The sequence below is a fragment of the Zonotrichia leucophrys genome, chromosome 2, assembly GCF_028769735.1.
Source record: "Zonotrichia leucophrys gambelii isolate GWCS_2022_RI chromosome 2, RI_Zleu_2.0, whole genome shotgun sequence".
NCBI lineage: Eukaryota > Metazoa > Chordata > Aves > Passeriformes > Passerellidae > Zonotrichia > Zonotrichia leucophrys.
The window spans coordinates 10960713-10982138 of record NC_088171.1 but is presented as its reverse complement, the minus strand read 5'-3'; the positions used below and the strand labels follow the sequence as shown (position 1 = coordinate 10982138).

At 42.1% G+C, this 21426-nt stretch overlaps 2 protein-coding genes across 14 annotated transcripts in view; one reads left to right on the top strand and one right to left on the bottom strand.

The window, feature by feature from the left end:
- Window positions 1-8629, top strand: part of DIP2C (disco interacting protein 2 homolog C) — a 313216-nt gene extending 304587 nt beyond the window's left edge. For all 5 annotated transcript variants that reach the window (XM_064703926.1, XM_064703928.1, XM_064703927.1 and 2 more), the window contains 2 exons: window positions 681-804; window positions 5432-8629. In XM_064703926.1, coding sequence (XP_064559996.1) covers window positions 681-804; window positions 5432-5684 — 377 coding nt within the window. In that variant the 3' untranslated portion in view covers window positions 5685-8629. The remainder of the gene's footprint in view (window positions 1-680; window positions 805-5431) is intronic.
- Window positions 8630-18150: 9521 nt separating this feature from the next.
- Window positions 18151-21426, bottom strand: part of ZMYND11 (zinc finger MYND-type containing 11) — a 105065-nt gene continuing 101789 nt past the window's right edge. For all 9 annotated transcript variants that reach the window (XM_064703920.1, XM_064703916.1, XM_064703923.1 and 6 more), the window contains one exon: window positions 18151-19136. In XM_064703920.1, coding sequence (XP_064559990.1) covers window positions 19014-19136 — 123 coding nt within the window. In that variant the 3' untranslated portion in view covers window positions 18151-19013. The remainder of the gene's footprint in view (window positions 19137-21426) is intronic.

Genomic DNA, 21426 nt, shown 5'->3' with positions numbered 1-21426 from the left:
GCAAAAAGAGTCAGTTATCTGCTTCTAAGTCTGTTAGCAAATATTTTTTCGTGACTGGCATGTAATTATTTATTTTCAGCCTACTATCTTTTGAAAAGTGTAATTTCAGCCTCATTTATTTCTTCAGTAGGTAAAAAATATGGGCTATAAAAATGTTATGCTTAAGTTACCTGAATAAGCAATTTACAATCTAGCTAGAGCATGTCTTTAGTCTATTGATAAACACCTTTGTAATAGATTAAAAGCACTTGTAGTGACCATCTCAAAGCAATTGGAAGAATATCAGCCACACTGTCAGGATCAAATCTATTCTTTCTCTTTGAAAAAACAGGACCAAGGCACCTATTGTCTATTCAGAGTGCCTTAAACAAAAAGAATGTGTTCTGCATCCATCTGGGAGAAAATCAGGAATTCTGCCACTGTCTTTGGATAAAGATTTCTTCCTTTGTCTTTTTCAAATGGAAATAGTGTTTCTGCCTTCCTTTCTTCTGTTTTTTGCTTTGCATTGCACTTCAGTAATAGAAAATGCTCATTAGTTCAGAAATCACTTTGGGATTTCAGAAATTTGAGGATAACTTATGTTATACTTATTTTACTTAATCCTTAATGTGAACATTTCTATAATTTAATGTACTGGAGAATAGAATCTTTCTCTTTTTTTTTTTATCCCTTTCCTGCAGAGCGCCATGATGCACTTTATGTGGTGGGTGCATTGGATGAAGCCATGGAGCTGCGAGGGATGAGGTACCACCCGATCGATATCGAAACCTCTGTCATCAGAGCACACAAGAGCATCACTGAATGGTAAGGGCTATAGAACACCAGGGCCCTCAGAAAAAGCTGAAATATCTATAATGTCTGGGCTTTTTCCTTGGATATTGCAATTGATCCAGGAAATGGCCTGTTGGGATGGTCACAGGATTTATAACCCAGCTGCAAATGTGTCCTTAGGATGAAATTCTTCACAAACAGATTTAATCACAAACGACTGATTTTGGATAAGTTCATTCTTTTTTCTTTTTTTCTTTTTTTTTAAGGAGTAAGCAAGCAAACATTTCAAACAAATGAGCACACTAATAAATTTTATTAGTGAACACCCTGTTATTTTTGAATTGGTTATTAATAAATAAAGCAGTCATCAAATCAAGGTCACAATGGAAATTGAAGCAGTAAATCAATGAGTTAATAATAATGTTGTCTTAATCAATGTATCATCCTCAGATGTACACAGCAGGAAATCATTTCTTGAGGGCGACATGAGCACAAATTGCTTTTCATTATTCTTGCATCAGAAGACTCGGTCAGGTAGTTGTTTTGTTTTGTTACAACCAAAGCTCAGCTATTCACCTTTCAGCCAAAATGAATCTGTTGCAATAGCCAGAACAATTTAGTGCATTTTTCTTTTCAGTCCTGGTTGCAGAGGTGTGGCCTGGAGCAGGAAGCTTAATAATGAATGAAGCACAGCAGCTGAACTGGTCTTTAGTAAAAGACTTTGCTTTTTTCTTAAATATCAGTTAAAATGAATACAATTAGTTGCTTGGCTGACTGTAACTGAGGTTTTGCCTTATTGCCTCCTCCCTTGAGCATCATCACTGCTGGAATGGTTTTGTGCCACACAGGCATTACACAAGGAACTGGGTTCTGTGCCTTCATAAAGAACAGTATGAACATTTTATGAATGTCATGAAATTCCCCTTGAAAATGTGTCAGATCAGTACCAGCAGTGGATGGAAAGGTTTCAGAGCAAGCTGTTTAAGGACTGCTCTATTATAAGATGGCCATAGATTGATAAATTGCTGTGCTCAGCAGTATCTGTTTGTCAGAGGGTGGTGTCGAGCTGACAGGCAGTGAATAAAGCAGCCATATCACACGGCAGAAATTGCAGGGTTTCAAAAAATATGTACCAAAAAATGCTTAAATTATGTTCCTGCTTTCAAGATTGCTGAGAGCACTTTGAGGATCCTTTTTGTTCCACAGTCATGGAAGTCCTGAGTGAAAAAGTGGCAACTGGAAAAGGGTTGGGGTAAGCTGGAACGACCAGAGAAAAACACCACTGATAATTCTGAGTACCTTAACTCTTCCCAGTAGTTGGGTGATTGTGTACAAGGCACAGGAGTGAGAATTCAGAAAACACTCTGTAATGTTGCTACCCTTTGCCCAAAGGCCAATATTTAAGGCCAGTATTTCAGGGCTGTTTTTCCCTTAAAAAGAGAGATTGTTAATGAATTAGATGTGTCTCAGATGTGATCCCTGCAGAAAAGGGACACACAGTTATTCTGAGTGACAGCATTTGGTCTGCTCACAGTTCCCAGCCTTTTCCTAACAAATGCTCTGCCAAATAATCATCATGGAATTTTTATTCACAGTCCTCGTCCTGACTGTCCTTGACTTCTCACTCGTAATTTTTTCAGCTTCTCTTAGAGACCCTTGTTTTGTCTTTGTGAAACACCTCTTAACAAAATAATGACCAGCTAACTCTTTATTATTATTATTATTTATAATTTGTATATGCCTTTCTGTGGACAGGGGCCTGAGCCTCTTTTCTTGTTTCAGTTACAATGCCCCAGTAAGGATTTAACTGATCAATTGCTGCTGCACACAGAAGGTGCTGGGTATGTCCAGTTGATAGATTGTAAAACACCCTCAGAGAAATGCAGCTCATTCTGTAGCACTGGACACCACTGAGGGACTCAGGATGTGCTGACTGACATGTGATCCTGCTGGGCAGCTTCTGTCATTGAGGATCAGATCTGAAAGGTCATTTAAAATGATTCTTGTCTTTTAAGATACTTTAGCACAAAATCAACAACCTCTCACTCTGGACCTCCTGTGTCTTAAGACATAACAAGTGAAAGAGTGGCACAGTCTGGTTTTGTTGTGATGTAAACACACACTGTGCATTTTGAAAGTGTTTCTAATACCACAAAATGTGGTATGTGCTTTAATGTATGTGCTTTAATTAAAGCACATGGTTGACTCATTTAAATGTCAGAGTCTCAAAAGAGGAACAGAACAGAGCTTCCTGGAATTTGCTTAGAAGTGGTTTGTATACACAAAGCTACACAAGGTATTTGGAGAAGAAAACAATTAGGAGCTTCTTTCCCTGGAGGTGTTTTGACAACTTCCTTGTTTTTCCTGTGGCATTTGGTGATGTGGAAGCAGCAGGAGGGGCCATTCCCAGCTCAGTGCTTTGACTGTTTTGCATCTATTGGGTGTGACTTGATTATTGTGACTCAATTATTTCTTAAGGAAAGGTCAGCCTTCCTGGTCCCTAGTTTTTTGGTTTGAATTTTTTAATTCATCAGGGCTAGAAAATTGATGTATGCATAAGAGAGACACAGTGGCTAATGTAAATTCATCTCAACCAGTAAGAACATAAAGAGCAATATTTCCTTTTACTTCCAGTGATCACCAGTGAGTTAGAACCATGACATATGAAACGAGTTTTAAATTAAATTGAAGCCTCTTGGGAGTGTCACTGATTTTAGGACTGAATAGAAGCTTCATGAAAGTTTTGGGAATCAGTTTCCTGAATTCAGACAAACTAATTTATTCTAAACCATCTTTGAAGGACCTGCTCCTGAATCTTGCTATTAATTGCTTTCCCAAGTAACAGGCTTGCAATAGTTTCCAGGCATGGTTTTAAATGCTAACTCACACTTCAATGAAACCTCTCCAGGTTTTTTGTTAAAATATATATAATACTAATTTAGATGTTTGTACAGCAATCAATAAAAGTCCCAGGACCTCTCTGGAGATGGTCACCTGTGCACATTGATACTTCATTTTGTTAATATTCAGCATCAATCAAAACTTACTGGAATGTCTGTGAAAACATAATTACAAATGAAAATTCATTTCACAGCAGTACTAAAAGGGGCCTTCTCATCCTTGCTTTGGCTGCTCATTAGTTTTCCAGATCAATAAGCACATAAGAATTCAATCAAACAGTATTTTGGCAGGATCTGAATTTTTTTTACAAGAGTTAAGTACTTTTCTCCTAAAATCCATTCTGTCAAGCATCAACATAGAGCACATTTTCATAGCTAATTTTTGGGTAAGTAAGATATGTTTCCACAGTACATGGATTTTCAGAGCTGTCTTAGGAGGCTAAAACAGTGCACTTCTGTCTCAATCAAGCATTGACCTTAGGATATGAAGCTCTTTTTGAAGATGGCTTATGTACATAATATATTCTGACTTTCAGATGCTTATGCTCAAGACAGTTCTGAGAAATTATCCTGGATTTTATGAGGTAAAGGCGAGTAAAGTACAGGGCTTGATGTGAGACAAACATGTGTAGAATAATAAATATTATTATTTATTCTGTGGAATAAGCTAGAGGAAGAAGTGTCTTAAACACCTGCAAGGAAGAATGAGATTGCTCTTTGTGGCTCAGCTGTGCTGACCTCCCATTAGATGCAAGAGCCTTTGGAGACTCTGGAGACGTGAGGAGGAGGAGGATGGAGGGAAGCTGTAAAACTCTGGGTGGAAGCATAAACCACACTTAGATACCCTCCCAGCCCCCATATTTGAAGAATAAATGCATTATCCTTAGCCAGAAATGGTCCCAGGTAGCAGAATCCAAAATTTACCTGCTTTGGCTCAAGGGCTTAACCAAAACTTTGGGGTCTTTCAAAGTTCTTTTAGCAAAGAGGAGATACTGGGGATAATGGTGTTCCCTTGGCGGTCTCAACTGTTAATCAGGAATGTTAAAACTCCTGTCCCCTTAAACCCAACAGAAATAAAACAGCCAAAATAAAACAGATGGAGACACAGCCTTATTTCTGTGGAAACCAATTGGTCCAGAAGAATTGCAGCTTTTTTGTGCTGGGCTCTGACCTGCCTGGACAGCAGCCAGCCCAGTCCCGACGGCACGTGGCCGTGTTTGCCAAGCAGAGATGGGGAGGATGCCCCCTGTGAGCCTGCACTGTGCCATGTGCCTTCCCAGGGCTCCACACCCTTCCTGGCAGGAGCTATCCCTCTGACCTTTCAGCTCAGACCATGCTCCTGCTGCTCTTCTTGCTGCCTCCTCTCTTAATCTCCTTGGATTTTTTGGGCTGCTCTTCAAAAAGCCCCAGAGGAGGCACCTCCACACACACACATCACTCCATGACCACAGCAGAGCTGTGGCACTTCCCTGGCTTCAGAGGGAACCATGTGCTGTCCTACTGCCTCCTTCCATGGCAGGCAAGTTTCTCTGAAGTTCAGCCTAATCCTTAAAATGGCAGCAGTATTAAAGAGAGAGCTCATGGGGCCGTTCTGCCCCACCTGCAGTGTGCTCTCTCTCGCTGTGTGTAATTTGTCCTGAGTACAGGGAAAGAGCCCCAGGAGCTCCAACAAACGGTAACCAAGGTGCAAGAAAAGGGATAAAAAATGAAATGGGTGGAAAAAAAAACCATTACTAATATTATTTTTTCTTTTGTTGCAGTGCGGTGTTTACCTGGACAAATTTGTTGGTCGTTGTAGTTGAGCTGGATGGATCTGAGCAAGAAGCTTTGGACCTTGTTCCTTTGGTCACCAACGTGGTCCTGGAGGAACACTACCTGATTGTAGGGGTGGTGGTGGTTGTGGACATTGGTGTAATTCCTATCAACTCCCGTGGAGAGAAACAACGTATGCACCTACGAGATGGATTTTTGGCAGACCAGCTAGATCCCATCTATGTGGCCTACAACATGTAGTCTTGTACCTTAAAGCTTCCATAGACTTTACTATAGATGTATAAAATTTTTTTGTGTCCACTAAAAAAGTGTGCAGATAAGATACTGACACTCATCAGAATGGAACTGTTTCTATTACGACTTTTCAAAGCAGTCACGATTGGCAGGAAATATAATGTGAAATGTTTTCTTTTACCACTAAATTTTAGAAAAGAAGGACTATGGGGTAAGGCCCTTCAGTGTGTTGGAAAAGCCCATTTTAAACTTTTTTTTTTTTTTGCTTATCGGACAATACTGCTTTTTGAGTAAATGTGGCTTTGTATTTTACATTAAGTAAGCTGAAGTAGATTTTTTTTTTTCTATTCTGCCCTCCAAATGAATTCTTTTAAAACAATTTGCATACTAATACAAATAGTTGTTTCCTTCATTTGTTTTAATATGTCATAAAAGGCTGATGAATACAGATCCATTACTAACTTAAGCCATTTTAGATCCCACATCTTAGGAAAATACGTAGTGGTACGAGGAGAAAACCCAAAGTAGCACCTTTCAATTAGAAATCTTGCAGCTTTCTGTCAGAGATGCTGAAAGCCCAAAGGCCAAAGAGCCTTTGCTGTTAGCGTTAGAATGGAAGAAATTTATAAATAAGGTGTATTTCGGCAATGAGCTTGCAAATATCTTTGTACTAAACTAAAAAGATAAAATAAGTTAACTACTTCTTCTGTAATTATGTACAAAACGTTTAATTTATTTTGATCTCTTTAGAAGTATAAAAGAGAAGAAACATTCAAGAATATTAAACTCTTGAAATGTTTGCTAATATAAAAAACAAAGTGTTGTATTATCTTGAGTGGATAGTATCACATCAAATATATATATATGAAATATAAATTCACTAATGACAAAAGATTTTAAAGTTTAAAATGCAGTACTTGTCACTTGCATGGTGTCTCCCACTGTAGATAATCAAATGTTACTCACAAATTTTTTGGAAAAAGAAAAAAAAGCAATCCTGGATTGCTAAGTATCCCTGTCAAAAAGAATCCTCTAGATACCAGCAAGTGGAATTATTGCTGCCTTTAAGGCAGTGAATGAATTTAAGACTAAAAATGCACTACAATAATTTTCTTTTCTTTGCCATGGAGGCAACAATAAATATTCGTGCTGGCATGTGCATACACTTGTTAGACTTAGAAAAGGCAGGTTGAGGAATAGCACTGTTGTCTAGCTGCAGAACTTTGTTGCACAATTTTTTTCATTGTTTTAGTTGGTGTTTTTACTGCTATAAGGAAAAATTTCGGGGTTTTTTGCACAGAGTTATCAATTTGCCTCTCAGCTAGGACACGTAGCTCGGTGGCCAACGCTTCCAGTTTACATTTACAGGAAACGATTGTTCCGGTGGTCTTTAATTTATTCCTTAACAGAGAGGAGCCAACAGTCACTACCACCCTTGGCACGGGTCGTGCATCTGCTAACTAGTCCCTAAAGCATTAAACCATCAGAGGAATGGTTTAATGTCTAGTCCCTAAAGCATTACACCATCAGAGGAACCCATCTGCCTGGCTAAGGAGCCGAGGAGTCCCGTGGTCTCCAGCCTGAGGCCGTCACGGGAGAAGAGTAGGAGAACATGCATCACAGCTGCCTTCATTTTACTACCTTTGGAGAAAAGAGGGGTTTGATTCCCCAGTTCTGTTGTCTTCCCTGCCCCCCACGCCCCCTTTTTTAAACCCTTCCCCTTCCTTCATGTGGTTGTAACTGAATTGACCTGTTTGTGATCGAGAGTGGGATTTACCAGCTGCAGTCCAAGAATGCTTTTCTTATTTGTCCCAAATGACGTTCATGTGCTGGCTCTCATTACCGGATATGCATGACTAAGATTGTTGCAGGGCAAATGTTATCATGTTTATATCACGTTTAAGGGAGTCTCAATGCTGGGTGTTAAAAATCTTTTTAAAAGGTAGGGACGTTTTAGTCTGCATGTACAGTACAGAGCATCTCGCCACGTCAGACGCGTTTTCTTTCAGGCCATCTTTTCCGCCCTCACTGTCCTGTGAATAGCCCTCTTCCTGCTCTGCAGACCAATCCCATACTTTGTCAAATTCATTTTCTGCTCCCTGAAAAGAATAAAATCTGTTCTTAATGGCAAGTTGTTGTAAGGTTTCAGACAAGATGTTGATTGATTACAAACATAATTGCAGTGTGTGAACTAACTTGTGAAGTCCTGCTATCGCTGATCTCAGTACTGCAAAACAAATCTCGCTGTCGTTCAAAGCATCACTTTAACCTTCACGAAGTCAACTTTGCATTTGTAGAGAATAAAAGAACTGCAATGCAGTTGTGAAACGCAGTTAATAACAGCTCTCTTCTGCAACCTGTCATCTGTGGTTGTTAAATCCTGAGTTAAGAGAAATGATAAACTGAGTTTCTGGTTTTGTTGTGCAAGCAAAAGGAAGGAAACATTTAAGCACCATCAGACTGAGCAATAAAGAAGGATTGTTCTGTATTAGAAACTGTACTGTAGATAAACCATTCATGAGAATGTATAAAATGTTTGTCTTGTGACCTTGTGCTTTTGGAGTCAGACAAAACCATGTAATCAACTCGATGCACATGCACAAAAAGAGAGGGTACACAATGAACATTTAAACACAAAACTAATCAAACAGGAGCAGATTCCTCATGGTGCTTGTTTATTATATATATTTAATCCTGCTTGACACTTTACCCAAGGGAAGACTGTCCCTTTTATCAGTTGAATGTTAGCAGCGTTATTTCATAGAGTGTGGTGACTGGTTAGAGAAATTCATGTAACTCAGCCAATCACAGATTCAAACAAAAATTTTTATGTGCAAAGGACAGCAACCTTCTTGTATGTTAAACCACCAGTACGCTTTGTACATCTGTGATAACGCCTGTTTTATATTCAAATGAACAAATAAAAGCTTTTATTTTTGTTGCTCTGAAAATATCAGTTTCTTAATTAGTCATCTAAAATGGAGCTTCCGAGAGCTGTGGATGCTCAGTGGAGGAACATGGAGAGCTATACTGTAATTTTATTTTGTTTACCTCTCTTGTTGCATAATTTATTAGTACAAATCATTATACTTTTAACAATGTTTAAATACTGGTGTGGGCATTTATTGCTGAAAGACTTTCATATGGCAACAAATGTTTTTTGTGAAATGTTTTTTTAATTCTTTTTAATATATTCAAATATACTGTTCACATTTTTGCTGAAAGTGTAAAGATTATTGTAAGCTTGGTAACATTTTGTGAGAAGCAATAACAAGCATTAGTACTGTAAAACTCCTCAAATTTGTCACTTATCACTTTTGTTGCAAGGTCCTGCCACTGACATGCTGCCAGTCAGTCAAAAAGGAAGTTCCTGACCCAGCTCTGATGGAGCTTTCTGCCAGTGGAAGTTTATGGGTTACAGCTTGGTCACTCACACACGTGGGGCTGGAGCCTCCCTATGGTTCAGCAGCCTTGGGCAATGAAAATGTGATCCTGGAAATGCGATCTGCCCCTTTCCATTGGCTCTTTCCAGAAAGACCTTGATTCAGAGCTGGCTCTGAGCAGCAGCATTCCCAGAGAAGAGGTTTGGCCACAGCTCTCATTTTCCAAATGTGATTTCGAAGGGTGAAATTCTCAGTCCTTGAGTCTCTGGAGTCCTGTCTGGGAAATTCAGGGTGTAAAATCCCATCTCTGGTGGCTCAGATTTCAGGTTGCTTATCACAAGAGGTAGGGGCAGTTTTGTGGACCCACAATTACCCTGAGCAGAGAAGGAGATCCAAAAATTGTGGGAAGGAGAAAGCAAGTTAGAGATGGCAGAAGGAAGAGGATGGTAGGACGGGTCCTGATTCAATTTTACAAACTGTTTCATTAAAGCAAAAAAGGGATTGATTTTTATGTTAATGGGATTAAGGTTTTTTAAAGGTTAAATACTTCAATTCCACATTTTAAAAATTATTTTGGCAAAAGGTGGCTATAACACTGCAAAGGTGGTGGGAAATCTCAACAAAAAAAAAAATTGTAGGGTTAGAAGAATCATGCACCTTAAGAACAGCATATTTTCTTCATTATCACATTAATATTAAGAATGTAAGAATTGGAAAAAAGTCTGATAAAAGACCCTACAGCTTTTCTTTTCTGGTTTTAACACAAAGATTTGCTTTATGCAAGGGAGGGAGGGGCATTCACAGAGATCAACCACAAATTCTCAGGAGTCCCCTTGTGGGCAAAGCTGAGTTTGGGAGACTTTTGAGCTCTGTCCAGCAGAGCCTCTCTCAGTCCCTGCTGGGCCACTGAACCCCCTGCAGCCCTGGGGAGGCAAATCCAGCTGTGCTTCCTGCCTGGGCACCTCCTGGTTTGAGGGGGCTGCGCTGGATGGGCAGTGGGGAGAGCAGCAGCCTACAGGAGTCATCCCAAGGGGGATGGACCCCTCTGTCCCCATGGTAAGAGCCAACCGTGATTTTGAATTTTTTGTTTCTTTTTTTTTTTTAATTGGAAGAAGCTTTTGCTTTAAAATTGAGACTTGAAGAGGAAAAAGAAAAAAAACCCATCCAGATTCTACACTGTGAAAGTAGAAATTAACCATTTTTGAGGGGATAAAATATAAAATAATATATCGTCAAGTTTTTTCTTAAAGATAAATGTATGTTATTTTTTTACATCTGGAGTGTTATTTAGCAGCCCACCTTCCCAAAACTCTTACTCACCATGATTCAGGGTTCTTCTTTTCATGGTTTTTTTCTGTTCTCTTTTGAGGGGTGTCACCTTAAAGCTGGTACAAAAACCCCCTCAAGCTTTGCCTTGTTTGTGCTGCACCTGGCTGAGATCGGCATCTCCCACACTGCTGTTCCCCTTTCCTGCACACAGACCAGGATGAAGCATCCCTGCCCCTTCTGGCACAATCCTGGCATCTCAGACCCACCCAGGTTCACTGAGCAGCTCCTGCTGCATCATGCCAGTCACAGCCAGTGCTCCTCACCTCCTTCTGGTCTGCACAAACACGATTTCTCCACAGGCACTGTGGTTTTCTCTGTGATCCCCGTGGGGAAAAAAAAGTCTCTTTCCCAGGGATCCCACAACACATATAATAATATTTTTTTTTAATTACTGCAAAATATTGTACGGCAATGAGCAGTTAATGGTGGATCCTAAAGGCACAAAGCTGATCTCGTTTGGAATTTGTGCATTGGCACGTGGAGAGTGGCTGGAGGAGGGGACAAAGCTGATGGAATTCCACTGGGAGTGGCCTCCAAATGTGACTGGCAGCACATGGGAGAGGTTTGGAGATGCCAGGAAAGGCACCAAGAGCTGCACTGAGCTATCAGGGTAAGGACACCAGTGGGGGAAGCCATGAATGAAGGGCAGTTTTAGGAACAGGGTTTGGTGTAGAAGGGGAGGCCAGCAAAAGGAAGATTGTGCATATGGAAGTAAAGAACAAGCAGCTAAGACTATCTAACCCTGTGGCTTCAGGCACTGAACTTTAGGGGCCTGCATTTTAATTTTCTCACCTGGGGGAGTGCATTTCGATCAGGAAGCTGCAGGTGCTGGGACAAACCTCAGTGCTCTTAGCCCAGGGTCTGACTGCAGGCTGGGATGAGCCACCCCTGCTGAATGCAGCCAGGGGCTCTGCAGGAACACCCAGGAGAGGAAATGCATGGAGATAGGAGCACAGACATGTGCAAGGCATGGACAGAATTCATCCCAACCCCAGTGGTTTGGGAAATAAAAAAACAAGACTAAAGAACAGAAACCCTGGGAGAAGACAGGAACAGGAAAAGCAGATGCAGGCAAGAAGAAAATAATGTTTCCATGGAGCCAGGCCAGCAGGTGAGTATGGCAAGGGCAGCATTCACAGAGCAGCAGGAGACAAGAATTTGAGCCAACAACTGCCCAAAGGAAATAAGTGGCTGAGGAGGTACAAAGGAATTAAACTTTCCATTGCAGACACACGTGCTCATTAGCATTTCTAGGATGCCTCTCTTTAACATTTGGGTTTGGATACTTTCCTGAAATCCACAGGAGGATTTTTTGGATTCTCTCCTAACCACAAGTAGCTGTGAGCTGGGGTGGGGCTGCACCCTCAAGTGGCTCAGTCCTGGCTGCAGGGGCAGGGATGGACTTGCACAGCCTGAAAATGCCTCTGGTGCCAGGGCAGATTGGGCATCCACCATGGAAACCCACAGCCTCTCCTGCCACTCCAGGGTGTAGGGCCACAAAAACTGAATGGGAGTGTTTAGCTCTTCTCTCACAGCTCTTTGGTTAGCAAAGAGAAAGAAGAAGTGTGGTCTCACTATAATTATTTTTTTTTCCTTCCATGGAGGTGTTTTTTCATCTTGGAGTAAAGCCTTTTTACAGTACAAGAGGCTTTTAACTACTGTTTTAAGCCATAATAAAATTACTGTTGGAGATCACTCAATTTTGAAAATTTTCTAACAAACCCCATGTTTTCTTAAATGAAAACTTCCATTATAAACTCCTGTTTCCAGTGGAGCACCTGGCAGGGCCATGGCCTTGCTGCCAAACTGGTGTGAGTGCATCTTGCTATGCCTGCACGAGCCACATGTGCTGTCCTTGCCCTTCACTCACAACTGCCAGCACCATTTATTTCTCCAGCATGATAAAGCCAGTGCCTCTGCAGGACAGACACAAACTCAGGGTGCAGCCTGTCCTTTTGGGAGGTGGCAAAGTCCCATTTTGATTAGGAAATGCTGAGCCACAGGAAGAATAATAATTAGGTCTGTAACGGGACAGGCAACTCCAGACACTGCTTTTCTTCACCAAATGGTGAAGCAGCAGAAGTTGGGAGAGGTGGAAACACTCCCTCTGCTCAGGGAGGTCTGGAGCAGGGTCACAGCTGGGAGAAAGAAATTTCAAATTGAGAACAAGCTGTTAAGAGAAGCCCCTAAATAGGTTCTGTCTCCGCAGGTGATTCTGTACAGAGATTCTGTGCTTCCATCAGCCTTGGGCTGAAGAGGAAGGCTCTGGGAGTGGGAGCAGTGCCAGAGGCAGAGGCTGAGGCTGCCAGTCTGGGCTGTGCCAGGCTAAGGAGGAGCTTGGGAGCCCTTTGGTTTTCAGGCTGGAGCTCCTGCTGCTCTATCACTGAAGGGCCTTCCCTGTGACAATTGTCCATGGCTTTCCAAGGGAGGCTCCTGCATCAGGAGAAGCCTAAGGTGGCTTAGATCTCCTGAGATCACTGTCTGTGGCATTTCAGGACAGATCCAGTCCCTGCAGCAGTCCCTGCTCTGTGAGCGGCCTCCTGCTCCCCTTTCTGGCCCTGAAACCCCAATGCCACCCCCTGACTGGAGGGACAGAAACTCCAGGGCCTGGGGGCTTTCCTTGCCAGGGCAGCATTGCCCCCACCCAGATTTGTCAGGAAGAGGCAGCAGAAACACCACTGGGAAGGGCAGGGCAGCTCTGGGAAGGGCAGGAGCAGCTCTGGGAAGGGCAGGGCAGGGCTGGGAAGGGCAGGAGCAGCACTGGGAAGGGCAGGGCAGTGGGAAGGGCAGACAGTCCCTCAGGCAAGCAGGCTGGGAAGGGCAGGACAGCTCTGAGGCAGGAGGGCGGAAGGGCAGGCAGCTCAACCATCGCTAGCACATTTCTGGGAGGCAAAACTAGGCTCTCTCCCAGTCCCCCCTCCCAGCCTGCCATAGCAGCTCCTGCTGTGGCACTGGAGAGCCCAGGGTTAAAATGCTGCTGGCTCCAGTGTCAGTGGGAAAACAGAATTGCATGGCTGAGCTGCACATCCTGCATTTCTTTGGGGCAAAACTAAAAGGCTTTCCAGCCCTCGTGGTCTTCACAGACTTGTGAAAAGCCAAGAAAAGGCTCTGTCACTCAGGCAAGTGTTGTGGCAGCCAAAGCAGTTCTCTCTCCAGCACATCAGGCACGCATGGCAGAGTTCCTGGCCCTGCTTCTCCTTTGGGAATGAGCCAGGGCTGCTGCTCCCTGGAGGGGCTGAGCTGCAGGGCCAGCAGCAGGGCATGTCCCTGCCTGTGCCCTGGGGTTTGGGGCCTCAGCCACAGCAGAGCCAGCTCCTACACCTCCCAAGCAGGACAGTGACAAACCCCTCTTTCCTGGTGACAGGGACCTCAGGAGCTGCTGTGTGCAAGGCACTGAGTTCCTTTTTAATGAAGCCATTTTTCACCTTGAAGGCTCTGTTACAAGGGACAAAAGCACTTTGCTGTGCTCAAGCTTGGTGGCATCATGGCTCAAAGCTGGCCCAGTGCAGAGCTGGCTCCCACAGCTGCCATGGGCGTGAGAGTAGCAGGGAGGCAGAGCCAGAATGTGGCTGCAAGTGGGGCCCCAAAGCCACCTACAGTGGCTGTTTGAAAAAGCCACCTTTTCTGTTAATGAACCTAACCTTTCCTGTTAATGAAATAGTTAAAAATGAACGTGCTCTGGCTTTATTAATAAACATTGTTTTCTTCTGCAGAAGTCCTTTTTGAAGCACTAGTAAAGCATTTTGTGTAACCAGATTCACAGTGTCTCCTGATGCAGAGCAGAGTTTATTTTTAGCTCCCTCTCCAGGGTAAATCCTATTTCCATTGAAGCTTCACGCCAGCTTCGTTTGCACTCAGGGAGTTCAGCAACTGCCCGGTGGCTTTGTAAACAAACACATCCCTCTGCCTTTTAGTGTGCACTGCTCTGCCTCTCTTGGCATTTCTTCTGAATAATCTTCAATTATCAGTCCCCTTCCACGTACAAATTATCTACAAAGTGGATGCTGTGCTTAATTTCAGCCTCTTCCTTGCTGTTTGTCATCACTGAAGGGATGAAACTTCCCTTCTGTGCCTCACTCATGGCTCCAGGGTCATGGGGCTGGAGAGGTCCTGGGGCAAGCAGGGCCATGGGGAGCAGGAGGGATAATTCAGAGTTAATTTCCTCTTGATTCTCTTTCTGATTTTACAATTTTGAACCTCTAGTAATCAGCATTTATTTTTCAAAGAGCATTACTCAGTCTCTCGTACTGTTAAGGCTTTTGACATCTGGAAATAGGTTTTATTAGGGTAAATATGGGGTTTGGAAGGTCCAAGATAGTTGGTTTTATTCCTTTTACATTAACTGTAATCATCTCCCGCCTAAACTCAACGATATTCTAGTATTCTCACAAATGGATGGACCTTTCTACTTGCAATTGCATTTCCTTAACGTGAAACAACACAAGAAGGGCCTCTCTGGTTTAGATATTCCCCCTAATTTCATTTATGAAAGCATTTGAGAGGCATGTGCACAGATCACAGATGTGCTCACACTCAGGGAGGCTAAAATTGACAGGATGGCCCCTAACTACCACTAACAAATCCCAAACATATTTCACATCGTTGGTCATTTAAGATTGTGAGAGGCAAACAAGCCATGAGCTGGGCAGCTCACTCCACCTAAAGGAAGCAGGAGGCAGAAACCACAGCTCCTCCTCATTAAAATAAAGGAATAGCTAGAAATTAAAAAAAATAATAAAAATTAATTAATTAATGACAACAATAACAATAATGATAATAATAGGAGAAGCCAACAATAAAATGTTGAAGCCTTTAAGGCTGTTGCTGTAGGACCACTGCCTGCAGTGCTGATGCTGCAGGAACTCAGCAAGCCCCCCTCCCCTCACCCTGAATTTCCTGATGAAAGGAAATTTGCAGAGCTGGGGCAGTGCAAGGATAACTCTGCTGCTCTGCTGTGCCAGCAGGCAGTGACAGGGCCCAGTGTGGCACAGGGATGGAGCAGGGCAGGTCACAGACAATCTGCAGGTGGGAAGCTGCCTTGGCATGACCAGGGATGTGTTTGATCACTATCCTGGCCCCACTGGTGTCACCTGAACTGGCAAATGCGTGTGGGGAGAGGAGGAGAGGGGAAGGGAGTGGAGGAACATTTTCCCTGGGGGTTTCTGCCTTTGGAGTGCTGGTGAGCAGTGCTGAGCTTGAAGAGTGACTGCAGTCATCAAAAAGGGAAAATTCCCTGGGATGGGAGCTGAAGGGACCTGCTGCTTATTCCTGATCCTGCTTTGCCAGCTTATTCACTATTCACTCTTCACTGTTGACACTTGAGTTTCATCAAGATGAAGGAATAAAATATGGCTTATGTAAGAACAGAACTGTTTGGATAGTGAAACAATAAAAGAGACTTTGAGGGATCCCTCGGGACTTGCAGGTCTTGCCAGGTTTAAATTTTCATAAGGAAATTCTGAATTGCCATACTGAAACCAACTCCCAGAGAGCCCCTGCTGCAGCCCTGAATTGTGGTGGTGCTTACAGGGTCCCAGGACCAGGAGAGATGGGAATGTTGACTCCATGTTTCAGAAGGCTGGATTTATTATTTTATGATATATATATTATATTAAATCTACACTAAAAGAATATATTAAAACTATATTAAAAGAATGTAAGAAAGGATTTCATCAGAAGGCTAGCAAGGAAAAGAAGAATGATAACAAAATCCTGTGTCTGACAGAGAGTCCGAGCCAGCTGACTGTGATTGGCCATTAATTAGAAACAACCACATGGACCAATCACAGATGCACCTGTTGCATTCCACAGCAGCAGATAATCAATGTTTACATTTTGTTCCTGAGGCCTCTCAGCTTCTCAGGAGGGAAAATCCTAAGGAAAGGATTTTTCATAAAACCTGTCTGTGACACTGAATTCCTGGTGGAGTTCCAGGATGACCCACTCTGCCTCAAGCCCTCTCTCTTGGGTGCCTGCAGGACATTCTCCATGGGCCCTCAGGTTCTCTGGTGAGGGCAAAGCAGGGCTGAGCCCAGCCTGGCTGCTGCCAGTGCAGGATGTGGCTCTAAAACCAGGGCTTGGGGTGACTGCGTGGGCTGGAAGGATTCCCTGCCAGTGCTGAGAGCCATGGTAAATGCTGAAACCCTTCCCTGGCCCTGCTGGCTCCCCTGAGCCAGGACCAAGGCTCCTGGGAGCTCAGGCACAGCCTCCATCCTCCCTCCAATTCTAACAGCAGCCTCATGCCGGCCCACCCCAGGACGTGAGGACAACTGGCCAAAATCAACACAGACACATTCAGTGAGGGGTTTTTTTTAAATACATTTATTAACCAATGTTAACACATTAAATGACTCTATATATTGCTAGTCAGAGCAGCTTACAAAATGCCAGAATGCATCATAAACTGGACAGCCACAATGAATAATTACAATGTGCATAGTGGCTAAGCTCAACACTTTAATATAGCTTTATGATTTGCAGAAAAAAATTAATTTTAAATCATAGTTCCTAAAACAATCAATTGTAATTTTACCTAAAACTTATACAAAACCAGGCCACAATCTTTTTTTTTTTGTTTTGTTTTTTTTTCTTTAAAACACACAGTTTTCACGCTGTAGTAACTTGGAAATGTGCAACCGTGTCAACAGAGACAAAAAAGCCAAAGTAACACGAATCTTACTTTCATGCAGCTATCAGTTAAATATTACATATTCTGGAATGATTTTACACCAAAAATATTTCCACAATACTTGCTTTCATAGGGGTGGATCGAAGTTTTGGAACTTGTAAAGTAATCGAACAAGATTGAGTTTTAGTTGTGAAGTGTTTTACAGTCACAACACAGAGGCGACAAAAGTTAATTACACATTTATCAGGCAATAATGCAGCTGTGGTAATACAAGTTACCATCTACTTACTATTTTTTCCAATCGACTTGCCACTTAATTTCTGCAACATATTGGACATTATTTGGCAGTATCTAGTCAATTAACTTATATCACCACTGTAAGTAAAAAAGGTCAGAATTTCAGTGGTAGTTCACAGAAGTCTTAGTTATATTTTTGTCATTACAATGACCCTGACAAATCCTAGAGAAAACTTTTTTAAAGGCTTTCCTCCTGATTCTTCAGCTTCCATCGTTCCATCATGTAATTGCTTTCAATAAATATCAAAGATCTAAATAAATATTTACAAATTATTCCTCTAACTTCTCAAAAAATAGCTGGATGATTAATGGGCATATGACTCAGTCTAAGACCAATCTTTGAAAGAAACTAAAATGTGGAGACACTTTAAAAGAAAAGCTATTTAAGTAAGCTTTACATCTATTTAAAAAATTGTCTCTGAACATGGATGCAATTCATATATCTATATATAAAACAAACAAAAAGAAAATCATTTTTCAACTATCGATCCATTCCTATTGGTAATGCTTCTTAATCCAGACATTCCGCAAAATACAGACTTTTTACAAATCACGGCATCTTTAATACAAGAAAATTAACATGCATTATTCTTCATTCTGAGTACAGTGATGGAGCTCATTATTAGGCAATGACCCATTACTACAAACATAACGGCTTCTGTGAAACTAAGTGCTTTTTCTCCTTTTATTATCAGTTACAATGGACCAGGTGACACCAGATCAGAGGTGGTCAAATGACATTGAATTGGGGAGGCTGAAGGGGGGAGCAATAAAGTAATTTGTATGCCTCAAAATTCCAAGTATGAATAAAGGTAGTTGGATTTTTTGTTTGTCTGTTGTTTTTTTCTTTTTTTTTTGGTTTTTCTTATTCTTGTTATAAGCACTCATGTTAGAACAAAGACGAAATGTGCAAACTTCAAAATTTAAATATTCATTTTTCTCTAAGATCCAGCTCAGTAAAAGATTACCCCAGTTCCCTGTGATTTTAAACTACAAGATCAAAGCTAATATTTTGTTATAAAAGTTATATATTGAAAAGAAATAATGAAAATAAAACACAGTTGGGAAATATTTAAGAAAAAATATGCAGGACTAGCACCTGCTGTGTCAACCCTGTTCCCTAAATTCAATCATGTACCCACTGGTATAACCAATAGATAATGCCTTTAAACAGTAAAATTAAGCTGAACAAAACCAGCTCAACAAGGTTAAGAAATAAACGTTACATCAAGGTAGTATGCTTCGTTTTTCTGAAACAGTTCTGTACTTCTTACATTCAGAACTAGTTTTTAAATGTTTTTTAAACATGTTAAACTTTTAACTTTTGTTAAACTTGCATCACTTTTTTGTTTTTAGATCTGCTGTTTTTAAAGATTAAAATCTCTGTAAAACCTAAAAATGTCTTAAAATTTGCTGAAAATGCAACAAATCCTCTAGTTTAAAATTATTTGAAGTAACCTGCTCCAACAGATGTTCAATTCATTTTGCCAACAAAATTTTGGAGGAGCGTTTTTAACAGAAGACTGAAACAACTGTGCAAAATTTCTTCTAAGAAAAGTGTTTAAAGGCTGGTGCAAAATGGGAAGCAAATTCTAAACAATTTTGGCTTTTTTTTTGTTTTTTTTTTTTGGAAACAAAAACCGCTCTGTCTGAGAATAGCAATCATTGGGGTGGCGCTCTAGGGGAGGAGGAGCCCTTTCATCTTTTCCTGCGGCAGGTGCGTTTGTGTTCGGCGTGCCAGTGCTCCTGCTGACACTTGATGGAGCAGTAGGAGGTGTTCCAGCAGCAGTGGTACATGGCCTCCTCTTCACAGTTGTAGCACTGGGGAGAGCAAAAGAGATGGGATTATCCCCCTGGCAGATCCCTCCTCACCAGCATTCCCCAGCCCTGCACACACCAGCATGTGCACTCTCGGGAGGTTGCAGTTTATTGCAGCCCAGAGACACCTGAAATGTCTCTGTTTCAGCCCACACGTTCGAAGAATGAGTCAGAGCTCTTCAGTTCTTGGTCTCAGAGTTGTTTATTGTATCTTATCTATAAAAATTTTTCTCCTGCCCTGACAAGGTCCGTCCAGCAGTTCCAGGCTCTCTGACTGGCCCCGGGGCGGTGTTATGCCTTTATACTAAAAGCTACATATACAATGTTTACAATACTTTTACAAGTTTACTTTCCAATACCTATCACCTATGTTAGACAGTGAGCTTCTACTCTAAACCAATCCAAAAGTGCCAACATTACAGCAGAAGATGGAGGCCAAGAAGAAGAAGAAGAAAGGTTGGACATGCCCAAGTTCCTCCATCTTGTTCCCAAAACCCCTACACTAAAAACCCCAAAATCTACTTTTTCACTTAGTGATAATTTTATTATTACATTACTTAAACTTCTGTGGCTTTCAGGTCTTCATACAAAGCTGGTAATTTGCTCCATGGGTCATAATCAAACCCAGAGGTGTTCTGGGCTGTGTGCCAGGGTCTCTGAGCCCCCTGGCAGGGGTCCCAGCAACTCTGGACACCCAGAGGGATGTGCTGAGGTCTGACAGTGCACAGCAATGCTCCTCTTATTTATGCTCAGGGCATCCAAGCATTTTTCACATGTGCTGAGTGAAGCAGCCATCTTCAGCAAATCCACACAATGCTTTCCTATTTTCCAGAGTCTGGATTATTGCTTTTCCAAAAAATCATCTCTCACTTAAGAAAACTCACCTCTCGGAATGGTGGAGTGACATTTTTCAGGCACACAGTGCAGGAAGCATCTTTTACCCTACATTTGTATGTGTGTAATAGCACCCTGATCTATGTCTTAAAAGCTACAATAAATCAACAGGCACTGCTGGCCCCAACAGGCTCTGCACAGGCTTGAAAATCAGTGTTTGAGGTTTCTTTATAAGCCTGACTTGTCCAGAGATTGCTGGGGAAGAGCCTTTAGGTCTAGAAAACGTCAAAAGTCACAACAATGACATCCCAGGAGACAAGAAATATGGGTTTGTTATAACCCATGTGGGGTCAGCCTGTAAGGACACTGCTGTCACTGGAGTTTGCTGACTGGCAGCCAGCACTGCCACCTCCTGAAGGGAAAACCTTGTGCTCCATTACTGCTACTGAGCAGATCAGAAAAGTGGTTTTTCCTCCAAGTCTTAGATAAACCCAAGACGGCCTGTCATACACAGGTTGGCTACCTGGGCTCTTGCCCTTTGTCCTGCCTGCCAGCACTGCACAAAACTCCTGAAAGAAAGATGCTGCACAGCCCATGCTTTATGCAGAATTATTTGTTTCTGGAGAAAGCTGCAGCAAAGATGATTTCTACCTCGGAACACAGAGAACACCCCCAGCCTTCTGATAGCTGGAAATCTACTCGGAAAATAACCCTGTGGCCTCTGGGGAAATAAGAAAGGGAAGGCAACATGCTGGTCAGCACCAAGCGTGGCCATCAAGGAGGCACAGCACCCACACAGTGCCCTGTCTTCAGGCTGGTTTATGCCCCTTAAGGCAGTGCTGCAAAAGCATGAACTGTCATTTTGACAAAACTCCATAAGATAAGGTGGCATTGCTGCTTAAGGTACCATTTATACTTCTGCATCCTGGACAGTCAGCTTCTAATGACCTCAAATTTGCCTTTCTGAATTTGGTCTGCTCAAAATCAGGAGGCATCTTTAGGAATCCAGTCTGAAATGCTCTTTGCATGATGGTGAACAAGGGGAGGGATATCACACAGTCTGTGCAGGCTGCTATCAAACCACAAAATAACACACAATTTAATTTTTATGTCCTGTCTAGCTACAGCTTTGCTAATAAAACAGAATTACAAAGGAAACAAACCCAACTGCCTCAAAAGAAAAACCACAACAACCCACACTACTGAAAGACAGATCCAAGAAAGCCAACATTTACATTGGCTAAACTGATAACCATTTATTTATATCAGCAATAAAGGGACTGCCCTAGCTGTGTGAGAAGGAAACCTCTCCATTTTCCTTTCATAATTTAGCTCCTGGGAAGTTTATTTGTAAAAATGTCTGCAAACAAGTGTCCTCTTGAGAGCTGTTTTCCTGGTTTTTCATGTTGCTGGCTGCCCACAAGCCTGTGGGAGCCATCAGGATCATCTGCTGGAAAGG